Source organism: Eriocheir sinensis, chromosome 18, assembly GCF_024679095.1.
Source record: "Eriocheir sinensis breed Jianghai 21 chromosome 18, ASM2467909v1, whole genome shotgun sequence".
Lineage (NCBI taxonomy): Eukaryota > Metazoa > Arthropoda > Malacostraca > Decapoda > Varunidae > Eriocheir > Eriocheir sinensis.
Genome location: NC_066526.1, coordinates 13,894,983 through 13,909,982, shown reverse-complemented (window position 1 = coordinate 13,909,982; position 15,000 = coordinate 13,894,983). Strand labels below are relative to the sequence as shown.

The following is a 15,000-nucleotide window of genomic DNA, read 5'->3' as shown; positions in this document are numbered from 1 at the left end:
AGGAATCAGATTTCTTCACTCTTTCTCTTAAAAACGTAGGTATAGGTCATAGGAAACTGTAAAATTATAATGATGTAAAGAACCCTTATATGCCAGTAAAAGGAATGAGTGAAGATAATAGTTTAACTTTTGACTTGTTTATGAGAATGTCTTGAAACTCTTGATTGAAAGGGTCAAAGGTCGTATTTTAAGATATTTCATCGCCCAAGAACACATATTTGACAAGGCTTTCATAGGAGTTATGGGCATTTCCAAGAGTAGTTTGTTTTTTAGAATGTCTTGAAACTCTTGATTGAAAGGGTCTAAAGGTCGTGTAAGATATTTCGTCTCCCATGAACAAACATTTGACAAGACTTTCATAGGAGTTGTAGTCATTTCCAAGAGTAGTTTGTTTGTTTTTGAGAATGTCTTGAAACACTTGACTGAAAGGGTCTAAGGGTTGTATTGTAAGATATTTCGTCGCCCAAGAACACACATTTGACAAGGCTTTCATAGGAGTTGTAGGCATTTCCAAGAGTAGTTTGTTTGTTTTTGAGAATGTCTTGAAACTCTTGATTGAAAGGGTCTAAAGGTCGTGTAAGATATTTCGTCTCCCATGAACAAACATTTGACAAGGCTTTCATAGGAGTTATGGGCATTTCCAAGAGTAGTTTGTTTGTTTTTGAGAATGTCTTGAAACACTTGACTGAAAGGGTCTAAGGGTTGTATTGTAAGATATTTCGTCGCCCAAGAGCACACATTTGACAAGACTTTCATAGGAGTTGTGGACATTTCAAGTAGTAGTTTTATGACCCTGGTGGAAGTTTGATTCTTCTTCTGTACCATGAACCTGAAGAAACACTCATTAGAACCCGACTAACCCCCTCTTTGACCTTTAGAAATACCGTAGCTAATGTGAGAAGCAAGTCTTATGATACCGTCCTGAGTCATATCCTAACCTAACCTAACCCCCCCCTAACCCCCTACCTACACAGACGATATGATTAAGGTGTTGCAGAAACGGTCGCCCCTCCCAGTCACCCTCCCTCCAATATAACACTGACCCCCAAGGCCCCCCAACTGCAACCTTTCAGGCAACCAAACCAATCAGCTCCCATGGCTACGAGGGGGAGGGACTTCGGGTCAGTTTAGAGTGCGGTGACTACAGTTACTCTTGCATTAAAAAGTGTTTGTTTTGTGGATGGCTTGATATGCCCGTCTCGCAAGCGTGTCGTCATAGGAAGGATTAACCCGGTAGCAGCGATGGACCAGATTTGTGGCTTTACCGTGCACCAGCGACGGGCCAAATTTGTGGCTTTACCGTGCACGAGCGACGGGCCAAATTTTTGCCATGATATTAACCCCCGAAAAATAGATGATGCATAAAATGATCACAGATGCGTTTGTATATATTATGAAATGGTTTGTGTGAGTGATGATTTTTTTTTCTCTTTTCCCTTCCTTACCGCCATATATTTCTCATTTACCTTCTCACTTCCCTCTCCTTACCTTCTCCTTCCTTTCCTCCTCTTTGTCTCTCTCCCTCGTTACCTTACCTCCTCTCCAACGTTCCTTTATCTCTCCATTGCTCGTTACAGTTCATCTCCCTCTCCTTACCTCCCTCTCTTCTCCCTCGAATTGTTTCTCCTTCCTTTCCTCCTCTTTCTTTGTCTCTCTCCCTCGTTACCTTACCTCCTCTTCAACGTTCCTCCATCTCTCCATTGCTCGTTACAGTTCATCTCCCTCTCCGTCCCTCCGTCTTTCCATGCCTTGTTATAACTCCTCTCTTCCTCTCCTTACCTTACTTTCTCTCCGTACCTTCCCTTGTCTCCCTCCCTCATTCTCCAATTTCCTCACCTTTTCTTTGTCTCCTTACCTAGTTCCTTTACTGTCCCCTCTCTCTCTCTCTCTCTCTCTCTCTCTCTCTCTCTCACACACTAGTTCTTCTCATCACCTTTTTTTTTTCCTCACCCCCTTGAATATCTCCTTTCCCTCCCCTTCTAAGAACTGGTCAGCGGCGGTTTTCTCTCTCTCTCTCTCTCTCTCTCTCTCTCTCTCTCTCTCTCTCTCTCTCTCTCTCTCTCTCTCTCTCTCTCTCGACTATTTCTTTTCTGTGTCATTTTCTTCACCTCGCGCATCTCTTTACAAAGACAGCGGAGGTGTCACACAAGGTACCTCCTTAGCAGCGCCTCGGGGCTGGCACGCACCGACACACGGGGACTCAATCCAAGCAATCAGTCATCAAGGTTACCACAGCCACATTCAGTCCAAGGCCTTGACCGCACTCATAACAGTCTACCATCGCTCACACCTGGACACTGGCATAAATCTTGGATCGTGACAGGTAATGATTTGTCTTTTTTACAGTAAACGAAGCAGCTCCAATATACGAAGAAATAACAAACAAAACGAAAAAAAAAACGCTAGGTGCTGCTCCTGCCAAAGCAAACAGGTGCCCGAAAAAAAGAGAGATCATTTTCGGACTGGGAGGTGTCTTGATAATTCCCTCGTGAATGAGTACCTAATAGGAGGAAGAAAATGAAAAACGTGGCTAGTATCAGAAAAATCCGCAAAACAAACTACTTCATTATGCAACAGTTAACACATTCAATCTTCAACCCTTTAACGCGTCACCATTTATAGAGCCAAGAATGCGAAATCAAAGTGTCCATCTGAGTCTGCATCCTGGACATGGACATACGAATAATTAAGAGCATGAATGAGTAGTCACCCAGCGTGTTAAGGTTCTATAGGACTGTCTTCTGAGGCTGTACAAATGGACAAAGGAGGATATAAGGTGACTACAAGAGGCCTGACGGCATTGGGATTTGAGGCTGTACACAAGGATAAACAAGGATATTAGGAGACTCCAGAGGGCCAGACGTTAGTAAAATGTAGAGCTATCCACAAGTATATACAAGGATATGAAGAGGTTAAACGGCATGAGGATAGGAGTCTGTACACGAGGGTATGAGTACACAAGGTTATAGGGTATTAGGAGACTGCAGGGGGCCAGACGTTATTAACATAGAGAGCTCTCCACAAGGATATGAGACAAAAATGGCAAGCGGACCCGTCTGTACACGATATAAGACTACAAGAGATTTAAGGAGGCCAGACGGCGTAGGGATCTGAAGCTGTGCACAAGGATACACCAGGATATGAGGAGACTAAAAAAAGAGTCCAGACGCCCAACTAATTAGGTACTACTCATCAAAGCTCGTCCCCATTCATAACTACAATCATATTTGCATTTGCTGCTTAAATTGCTTCACTCACCCAGTACCCAATTTGCGAACATCTTTTTACCTATTTCCTTCCTGGACCTAAATGTATCCCATCTATGCCTAACGCTGTCCTAACATTTTTTTTTTTTTCAGCATGTGAACTTTATCTGCATCGCGCAATAGCAAGTGATAAATGTTTACTCCTTATAAAGAAAACTGACAAATCTCCTGGCTAACAGTATACAGCAGGGGGTCCCAAAGTGGGATGCCCGCCTACGCCCTCAGGGATGCGAGATGGAATTTCAGGGGTGCAACAAAGTGGCTTGTGAGAAGTGATTTTGATTTTTTTTTATCTGAATCAATTGGTAGGGTTATTTGAATTTGATGCAATGAGTGAAAATCTTGTTCTTTAGTTCATTTGTTCACCAACAGTATTATATGTGATTCAGTTTGAAATCAGACTACCTTCAAATGTGATATATAATTTTGTAGGGGTGCGAACATGAATCAAACACTTCCTAGCGGGCGCGGGGCATTAAAGAGTGGGGAACCCCGTGAAGGTGAAGCGATGAATAACTTGTGCCTCCTCAAGACTGATACCACCACCCCGGGTTACGCGCCTCATTGAGTGACGAGCTGCCGCCTCCACGCCCCTCGCCTGATACCCCCCACCCTCTACTGTGGACGCCGCGACGAGGGGACGGAGAGTTGGCTTCGTGTCAGCCGATCCCCCTGGCTACGATTCAAGCCTATCCTTGATTGGGCCGGCTTCGTAGTAGTTGTAGTAGTAGTAGTAGTAGTAGTAGTAGTAGTAGTAGTAGTAATGGTGGTGGTGGTAGTAGTAGTAGTAGTAGTAGTAGTAGTAGTAGTAGTAGTAGTAGTAGAAGTAGTATATAATAATAGTAGCAGCAGTAGTAGCCGTAGCCTCAGTACCTATATTTCTATCATTCCTGAAATATCTAATTCTGTGTTTCGTTTCAGTAGGAACTTGGGAGTCAAAGAATACGCAGACACGACAAAAACAAACAAACAGGGTATTCCAGTCACGGTGAAAGTTTGAAGAAATGTTTAAAACGAAAGTCCCGGGCGTGGGTGGGTGGGTGAGGGGTGGGTTAGGCAAGACTATAAAAAAAAAAATATAGGTACAGAGAAAACAATAAGGTGAGACTAGGTTCGGTTCAGTAAGGTAAGAATGGGCATTGTTGTGTAAGGTAGGGTAAGGTAAGACCAGGTAGAGTAAGGTAAAGCAAGGTAAGGTGGCGTAAGGTAAGACTAGGTTAGGTTAGAAAGGTAGATATAGGTATGGTAGGGTAAGTTGAGGTACCGGTAGGGTTATGTTAGATTAATAGGTAAAACTAGGTACGGTAAGGTGAGGTATGACTAGACTAGGCTCAGAAGGTAATACTAGGTACAGTAAGGTAAGGTTGAGCAAGATGAGGTGACGTAAAATTAGGTTAGGCAGTAAGATTAGGTATAATTAACTAAGATTTGGCAAGGTAAAGTAAGGGAGTGAGGTAAGCTTAGATGAGGCATGTTAAGAGTTTTAAGACTGGGAAGTTAAGGTACAGTAAGGGAAGGGAAGGTAAGGGAGAGTTTGGTAATGTCAGGTTAGGTGAGACATATAAAGAACTTTAATAAATTTGGACACATAAGGTCAGTCATGTGGCTGCATTAACTACACATATTACGGCGAAGTTACTGATGAAAACAGCCTATGTATGGGGCATAGTTTATTCAACTGAGTGTTACACTTCCCTACAATGACGTTATGTTCGCTCCATCTTGTTCTTTGACATCAAACCCGCTTGCCATGACAGCTTGGAGTGGCCGGCCACCGCATTAATGTTAATTAAGTTCAGGGGTTGGCAACCTGCGGCTCAATCAAGGAAATAATAAAAAAGTTTTGTGCACGGTACCTTTGGAAAGATCTGAGCAGTGCTTGCATTGCGGTTCAGTGAGACCTTTTTTTTAAGTAAACGGGGCTACTTGCCATAAAGGGTTCCCGACCCCCGATTTAGGTCATCAATAAATTATAATGTACTACCGGTATATAATGAAGTGGGTTTTTTTATATTTATCCCCTGAGGAAGAAAGTAGCTTTGCCAACGTGTTATATAGCCTAGGATAAAGGAACAACTTGTCCCCATACCTTCAGCACCACTGGTATGACAACACTGCGGACGGAAGACCAAAATCCTACAATACTTCACCAAAAACAATCTCGTGAATGTAAGGCACATTTTCCATTCCTTTCAAGGTTTGAGAGAGAGAGAGAGAGAGAGAGAGAGAGAGAGAGAGAGAGAGAGAGAGAGAGAGAGAGAGGGTAAAACAAATTCCCGAAAAGGAATGCATATTCCTTCTACGACCGACAGAGAACAGATTTCCTTGTCCTCGACACACACACACACACACACACACACACACACACTATGGACTAAGACAAGGCCAAGGTCTCTCTCTCTCTCACACACACACACACACACACACACACACACACACACACACACTCTTTCAGCATACGATCTTTCTAAAAACACACACACACACACACACACACACACACTCTTTCAGCATACGATCTTTCTAAAAACACACACACACACACACACACACACACACACACACACACACACGACTTCAAAACACACACACACACACACACACACACACACACACACACACACACACACACACACACACACACACGCTCACACACACAATACTAATTTACAAATTGTGGAATAAAATGTAAGAAGTAGATAATCAGGAGTTACTAAGAGAAGTAAGAAACACCAGCAACACACGAGGACACAGTTAAAAATAGAGGAAAGGAAGATGCATGACATAAAAAATATAGCTTCCCGCAAAGAAACATAGAGGTTGGAATAGACTAAGTGAGAAAGTAGTATCGGCGGAGTGTGCACAACTTTAATTAAAGACAAGTACAGATACGGAGACGGGACCACACACACACACACACACACGACGCGCCACCTTGTCAACAGTGCGAAGAGATAACAATAAGATAACCTTGCCAACTTATTACTACAACAGCAACAACTAAAACAATAACAACAATGCTAACAATAAGACTATAAGAATGATAATAATAACAATTGAAGTAGTAGTAGTAATAATAATAATAATAATAATAATAATAATAATAATAATAATAATAATAATAATAATAATAATAAAATGACAAGAACCTGAACAAGATTGTCAATAATGATGCAAATACAGAATAGCAATAAGAAGCAGCAGAAGCAGAAGAAGAAGAAAAAGAAAAGACCTACATGAAGAATAACTTTGATAATACTATAATAATAATAATAATAATAATAATAATAATAATAATAATAATAATAATAATACAAGAGCTAATAACAGATGGGCAACAAAAATATGGCAACCCAGAAATTGTAGAGTAAGGGCAGCCAGAATGCCAGGCAGAGAGATGAAATAAGAACATTATATAATTTAGCCGGAGTAGGATGGAGTAATCTATCATCTGACAGAGGTTGATGACGCTGGGAAAGACCTTTGTTTTGCAATCCACTAAGATTGGCTGATGATGATGAACAAATACTACTACAATAGTAATGGTAATAAGATAAAGGAGTTGGTAACAGTAATAATGAAAATAAAGAATAAATAACAGCAAAACGAATATTAGTAATATTACTAATAAACACAAAATTAACTTGATTCTCCTACCAAATCTATTCATCTACTCTCCTATACACCTTATTTCCTGTTATCCTTATCTATTCAATTTAATCTTACACTCTACTTTTCATATCTTTCCTTCTATCCCTTGCACAGCCTTGGCTGAGACGAGTATTTCGAGGACAAGTAAGTGGGTGAACTGGGCACACACACATTCCTGGCACGGACCTCTCAGAAAACACTAAAATTAAAACGTCCTTCTTCAGATCGCTCACTTCCTACCCCCTCCCCTAAACATGAGCTAGTTTTATATATTTTGACTGAATATCCTCTTTTACAATTTGTCGCTTGTTGTCGGTAACTTCCCCTAAACATTTCCGTATTATCCATCAATATTATATTTTCCTCTTTTGAAATGTTCTTTGTTGGTAATTTCCCCTGAATATCATCGTCTATATATTTATAATCAGTAATATTTTTTTTCATTTTTTTATCATTCTTTCTTAGTACTTCCCCTAAACACTATCTAGTATATATATTTTGCATCAATAATATTATATTCAATGTTTGTATAGTTGTTAGTAATTTCCCATATAAATCAGCAAAGTTATATAGGTATTTCGTATCAATAAAATTCCCTTCCAATTTTTGTAGCGTTCTTTGTTGACGATTTCTCATTAACATTATCTCGTTTATATATTATGCATCATATATTATGTTGTTGGTAATTATGTGTAACTCCCGCTCCCATTTTCCTTCATCTCACGGTATTTACCACATTCATGTCTTGCCCATTTCTCGCTTGTGTTGTTTACTCCTTTCAGCAAGATTTCTCCTCCAAATTTCGTACTATTATATACGGGTTTTACTGACAAAATGGAAGGTAAGGAACAACAGGAGAGAAGAAAACACGTCCTTAAATTTTGCTATGAATCCTCCCTTACCCTTGAACGATCCTTTCTTCCATTTTAGTTACCTTTTCTTCCAAATGTTATAATGATACACTAAAACGTAACGAACCTCCATTTAATGAATATCGAATTTACTAAACCAAGTAACCAAGCGTAAACATTGTTTACTTGTCATAATGCGTGACAAAGAAAAGATGTTTATCAATGAGTTAAGTGCCCTACCCTTCAAACAGATAATTTTTGAGAGAGAGAGAGAGAGAGAGAGAGAGAGAGAGAGAGAGAGAGAGCATGCCGGCGTCTGAAACACACACACACACACAAGGAAGTAGAACCGTATGGGAAGTTACATTTGGCACTTCAATTACTTTTGCTACTGCTACCACTAGTACTAACTATTACCATTACAGCTACTACTGCTTCGTCACAAACAGGTTACGATATGCTTGTCGGCGAAGTAGGAAGGTGAATAGCCTGCACCAGACACCCACACACACACACACATGCACACCTTGACAACTCGCGGAAAAAAAAAAATTTGACACCGAGTCCGCCAGTTTCAAGTGAACCAGGTGTGACCAGTGACTCAGAAATGACAGAAGTGACATTAGGGGCATTTGTGAGGCATGTGGACATGTAAAACCGAGCATGAGGAGGGAAAACTCGTCATAGGACATTCCCCAACATGGCATCAGAGCCCGACACAGGCCTGCCAACCTTCCCTAAGCCCGCACACCACCGTGGCAGGAATAGGCTTTCTTTAACTCTTCCCACGGTCTACCCGGAGTACTCATCGCCTTGTACCCAACACTAAATGGACCTAGCCACCTTGGTTCTTGCCTACATGCACCAGACAAGGCTCCTAACCCCCTGAAAAGCGTTAAAATTGCCCTATGTGTGATGATGAGCCGAGAGCAGCCTTCAACATGGCCGTCCCAGCACGCCTAACTTGTTGCACCCACTCCCTCTCTTCCCGCCCTCACACACCAGACACAGCTCGGTACTCACCATCTCTTCGTTCAGCTCCCGCATGCTTCTTCCTCCAAATGTACACACTATATTACACAGCTCTCGGAAATATTTACAAATAATACACAGAGGGGCGCTAACACACTGGGGCCGCCGCGCACCTACGGGCTCACTCCATGATCAATCCACGAACGACTGGAGACAAAGACCAACCACACGGGAGGAAAGACTGCGCGCTCCTCCACTGCGCATCCCCTCTCACACTCTCTACCTCTCTTTATCTCTCTCTTTCTTTTTTTTCCCTCCAACCCGGTAAATATCCCTGTGACAACTAGACAGAAGGCTCGCACGAGTATGCACTGGCAGCGAGAGGTGACAGAGAGATATCGCGAGTTTAATAAGGAGACATATGTGTTATCTGGCATCTGGAGGAGTCTGGGAGTCTAGTTTACCTCTCTTTACCTCTCCCTCTTTCCCATACTCGGTAAATATCTCCTTATACCAACTAAACAGAACCCTCGCACGCACACCAAATCTTCACGGGCCGGGAGGCGACAAATATATAGCGTTTAACATGAAGGCAGATCTGTTAGTAAATATTATGGAATCTGGCGGAGGGGAAGTCGTTTATCTTTATTTACCTCTAGTTCACGGTAAATATCTCCTTAAAATCTGGTGTATATAAACTTATGCGGTGCGAATCTTCACGGCCAGCAAGAGCTGACAATAACAAAGCAAATTTTATAGCATGGATCTGATATTTTGGCATCTAGCGGAGTCTGGGAGCCTAGTCCACACATCTCTCCCTCGTTCCCATACCCGGTAGATATTCCCTTGTAACCGCTAGACAACAGCAAGAACACCGAGTATTCACGGGCCGCGAGATGACAAAAAAAATACTAGACTTTAAAAGATGCATCTGTTATTTAGTATCTGGCGGGGTCTGAGAGTCAGCTTATACCTCTCTTCACCTCTCCCTCCAACCACGTAATTACGCCCTCATAACAACTCGACAATGCTCGCAGGCTCACCGAATATTCACGGGCCGCGAGTGGTAATAGAGCACAATGTGTTTAATATGAAGATACATGTTACTTAGCATCTGGAGGACTCTGGTGTCTAGGTCACCTTTCACCCACAGTCAAATTATGATTATACTTTGCTTTCACCCATGCTCAGTAAATATACCTTTATAGATACGGTAGTTACTGGGAACTAAACAAAATTCGTACGCTCATCATTTCTTCAAGGGCTGCAAAAGGTGACCAAAAATATCGCGAGTTTATCAAGGAGATACATCAGTTATTTGTCATCTGGAGGAGTCTGGGAGTCTAGTCTGGCTGTCTTTCCTTCCCGCTTGTTCCCATACCCAACCAGACTGAATGCTCTCACTCACTCTGTGAGTGGAGACAAAAAAAAAAAAAACATGCCAAGTTAACAAGATGCATTAGCTATTTTGCATACAGCGGGGTCTGTGAATTTAGTCTATCTCTCTACCTCTCGTTCACAGTAAATATCTCCTTACAGTCCGCTGTAGAGTTCGTGCGTAAACCGAAATATTACTACCTGCAGCGAGAGGTTTGAGAAATACCCATGCTTTTAATAACATACATCTATTATTTAGCCTAAGATAGGTAGACGAGGCTATAGTTCTCTCTCTCTCTCTCTCTCTCTCTCTCTCTCTCTCTCTCTCTCTCTCTCTCTCTCTCTCTAAGTCCCGCATCACGTTCTATTCCCCAAAGCTAACTATTACCCAAGAAAACTACACAACCTTAAACAGGCCAAAATAGACAGCGGTATTCTAAGGTCAAAGCTCTCTGCAGTCTCGTAAACCACTCCTCTTCCTGCACCTCACAATGCCGGTCACTTCGGTAAGTCCTTAATTCTTGAATCATTTTAGTGATTCTTCTCTGTACTAATTCGAGGGAATCGATATCCTTTCTGTAATAGCAGCACCAACACTGAACAGCATAATCCAGATGAGGCCTAACCATTGCCACATACAATTTACGGTTACATCTGCACTCCGTTTACTTACGCTTCTAGAAATAAAACCCAAGACTATTTAGCGGTTCTGGCGGTAATAAAGTGATTTCGGCTCGAAGGTCAAAGCTCACACGCACACCCAAATCCCATTCGTAGCTGTAGTAGTCAAGAAATTATATTTGATGCGTAGTAATTATTAAGGGGGGTAGTTTTTCCAACACTATATGTTGCATCCGTTTGTTGGCCCACTCATATAGGCCATTTAGTTCCTCCTATAACACCAATGCGTCGTTGTCTGAACTGATTATAATAGTCTTCCTACTTTTGTGTTATCAGCAAACTTGCTAACTTGTAAGAACTTACCTTTGACTGGGCTTACTAGGACATGAGGCTCCGTACACTTAACAATGTAGTAACATTAAATCCTCCTCTACTTCTTACTGTTTGGTCAGCTTCCTAATATCATAGTTACCTAGACAAACGCGATACCTCTTCCCTAGCTTTCGTAGCTTTAAGGAAAGCATCTGACCTTGCAGACGACACGGTTGTCATCACAAAGGCCATAAAACTAGGACTTAATTCGAATCTTGTCGCGTGGCTGACTGGTTTTCTCAGAAGCAGTCAGTAGGCAGTTCACTCCCAAAGTTCTGTCTACTCCCTTCAACAGCTAACGTGTGGCGCCTCACATATTAATACTGGTCCTCTTTGTTTCTTGGTGCTCATCAACGACGCCCTCTCGGTCACATAACGCCATTGGTAGTACGTGGAAGACAGTACCATGGATATTTCCATCAACAACAGGGCCCCGGACTATTCACCTTCGCAAGAAACCCTTGACAGGTTTCAAGTGTAGACGGAGAAGTGTCAATCAAGTGCACCAAGACCATGGTGATGCACTTTTGCACCTCCATAACAGCAATGCCCCCTCCAGTTATCATTTAGACCCCACCCACTCCGAACAGTGCAGTCGACCATGCTACTTGGCATCACTGTGGATAACCAAATGAACTGGAAGCAGCACGTCACCGACGTCGTCAGAGCAACATCGTACAAGCTGCCGTACTACATGCTGCACACTAGGGCGCTGGGGACATCGGCTAAGTCTTAGCCGATGTCCCCAGCGCCCTGCATATACTGCACAACATCTTAGCCGCTAAGATGTTGTGCAGTATATGCTACTCGATTATGTATCCTGCCAAAAGTCACGTACGCCTCCCAAGCGTGGTTGTCCTCTCTGACCCTTAATTAACAACAACAGCTCAAAGGGGTTCAGAAACGGGCATGTAGGGTCATCCTAGGCCCTGCTTACAACACCTACGAAGATGTCCTGACCACCCTGTGTCTGGCCATAACACCGTGACGGGTACGCTGCACCACCTTCGTCACCGCCACCCACTCACCCGGGGCGCCTCCCCCAACCCACTACATCAGGCCTGTCTGCCGCGCACGGACAGATAAAACTCCGTGCGGTGCCTCCCATGGTAAGTAGTTTTAATACATCTTAAATTTGTAGCGTCTTAAGTTTTAAGTAGTAAAGTCACCATTATATTTATTAAGCATTCAATGAGGAATGATTTAATCACCCCCATCACGTGTATAATTTTCAGTCAATAACTGATATTATTCCTTAACTTCCTTAATACACACACACACACACACACACACACACACACACACACACACACACACAGTCACGTCGTATGCACCTTATATAACGTACATGCCTATTGAGGACATAACAGTTAATAGGTTTTATATGACTTAGACATTATAACCTTGACACAGCAAAAGAACCCAAAGCACAGCCAACTCGAGGTAAGCACGTTTAAGAGGTGTTGTGCTTGACCCCAGCCGTCACCACCACCACCACCTCCACCACCAGGAGAATCCGAGGGACGAGTGTGTGTCTGTCCTTGCATCGTGATTGCTGCGGCTTCAGGTTAGTTAGTGTGGTCGTGTAGATGTTGCTTGTTCTTCAACGGTCACCAGTTTTATGTTTTCATCCGTGGAGAAAATAGAGCAGGTACGGGAAAGATGTCGAGGAAGCATAAAAAATGTTGTGTCTACCGGTATTTAAGACAATAATGATACGATAAAATCAGGGCTTACTGATGAAATGCAAGATGTTACTTTCATAAGCTTTCATCCGGAGACATTTATAGTAGGTACGCAGCGTAGGTAAAATAACTATACGTTCTTTTTTCTACAGTAAATTTAGTAGCTTAAGAGGAGGGTATCTGGACACCTCTCCTCCCGAAATTGACCTCTCTTTCGGCCACCTCTTTGGATTCTTTTTAGGAGCAGCAAGTAGCGGGCTTTTTTATTAGTTTCCTTTTTTTGTGCCCTTGAGCTGTCTCCTTTATTGTAAAAAAAAAAAAAACTAAACAAAAAAGCTCGCTCGCACTGCTCCTATGGAAGAAAGTAAAGAAGAGTGGCCAAAAGAGAGCTTACTTATATCGAGGTAACGAGGAAAAAGGTTCATCAATCGTATGTTTATCTACTCTTAAGACCGAGGCAAGATCTGAGCTACTAAGGAGAGTATACGAAGCCTGTCTTACGGTTGTTGATATCCAGGCAACAAGAGAAGGTCACTGGTTTTGTGTCCACTCGCAGAATGTTAAACGACCGAAGCAGGATCAAAGTAACCAAAGAAAGTACACGAAGAATGTTTTGCGGTTGTCATTGTCCAGGCAAGGAAAAAAGGTCGCTGATTTTATGTTTATCAACTGCGGGAACATTACTAGAAGACCGAAGTAAGATCAGAGTAACTAGGGAAAGTATACGAGATATATAATTATGTCTTACAGTTGTCATTGTCCAGGCAAGGATAAAAGATCGCTGATTTTATGTTCATCCACTGCGTAAACATAAAAAGACGGAAATAAGATCAGAGTAACTTGGGAGAGTATACGAGATATAATTATGTCTTACAAGTTGTCAATATCCAGGCAACAAGGAAAAAAGGTCACTTGTTATAGGCGTTCATCCACTCCCAGAACATTAGAAGACCGAAGCAAGATCAGAGTATCCAAGGGGAGTATACGAGGGATAAATATATATTTTTTTTTTACATGTAGCCTATAGCACCGGTAGGCTATTGCATTAGGGCCTGATGGTCTGCCCGAGCCCGTCATGGCGCAGGCAGTTGTTTATAGTGGCGCCATTGATATTATTTAGTCGTATGGCTGTCAATATCCAGGCAACAAGGAAGAAAACGAAACTGATTTTATGTGTCCATCCACTCCCAAAGTATTAAAAGGCCGAGACAAGATACGACTAACTACGGAAGGAATAGGTGAGCAAAATATCTTACTTCTGGCCCTATATTTAGATAACTAGTAAAATAGGTCACTGCTTTCCCGGTAGCAGCGACAGGCCAAATTTGTGGCTTTACCGTGTACCAGCGACGGGCCAAATTTTTGCCATGATATAAACCCCCAAAAATAGATGCATAAACTGATCACAAATGCGTTGATATATATATTATGAAGTGGTTGGCGTGAATGATGATTTTTCTCTCATTTTTCTCGCTTAGAGGGGCCTTTAAGAAACATGATCCCCGCAGCTACCGGGTTCATCCGCTCAAGGAACATTAGAAGACCGAGGCAAGACCAAATTAACAAGGCAGGGAACACGCGGGGCAAATACCTTACTTTTGACCCTACATTCAGGCAGCAAGGAAGAGAAGGTCACTGATTATGTGTTCATCCACTCAAAGAACATTAACAGACCGAGGCAAGAAGTAACATGGGAGGGAGCACGTGGGTTAAAAATCTTCCGGTTGTTCCCATATTTAAGTAACAAGGATTAATGGTCTCTGAGTATGTGTTCATCCACTCCGGGAACTTTAAAAGACCGAGGCAAGACAAGGGAGGGAACACGTGGGTTAAAAATCTCACGGTTGTTCCCATATTTAAGTAACAAGGATTAATGGTCTCTGAGTATGTGTTCATCCACTCCGGGAACTTTAAAAGACCGAGGCAAGACTAAAGTAACATAGAAGGGAACACGTAGGTTATAAATCTTACGGGTGTCCCCATATTCAGGTATATAGGATCAACGGTCCCTGGTTTTACGTGTCCATCTACTCAAGGAACACAGGAAGGCCGCGGCAAGATCAGAGGAACTCACGGCGGATAAATGAATGCATACTACACGTGATGCTATTCAGATAACACAGAAATGAATGTCATAAGGATAATTTACTTTGATGGAAGAGACAGGTTAGCTTAGGTTAGGTTACACGCAAGCACACACACACA

At 42.3% G+C, this 15,000-nt stretch overlaps 1 protein-coding gene across 3 annotated transcripts in view; it reads right to left on the bottom strand.

Annotated features, from left to right (window-relative positions):
• The window catches only part of LOC127000348 (pumilio homolog 2-like), a 165,223-nt gene that overhangs the window by 133,732 nt on the left and 16,491 nt on the right, over positions 1 to 15,000 (bottom strand). Inside the window, exon 1 of one of the 3 annotated variants that reach the window (XM_050863970.1) lies at positions 8,792 to 8,981. The exons of the other annotated variants lie outside the window; for them this stretch is intronic. Coding sequence (XP_050719927.1) covers positions 8,792 to 8,815 — 24 coding nt within the window. The 5' untranslated portion in view covers positions 8,816 to 8,981. Of the gene's footprint in view, positions 1 to 8,791; positions 8,982 to 15,000 lie in introns of those variants that run through there. 3 annotated transcript variants of the gene reach the window in all.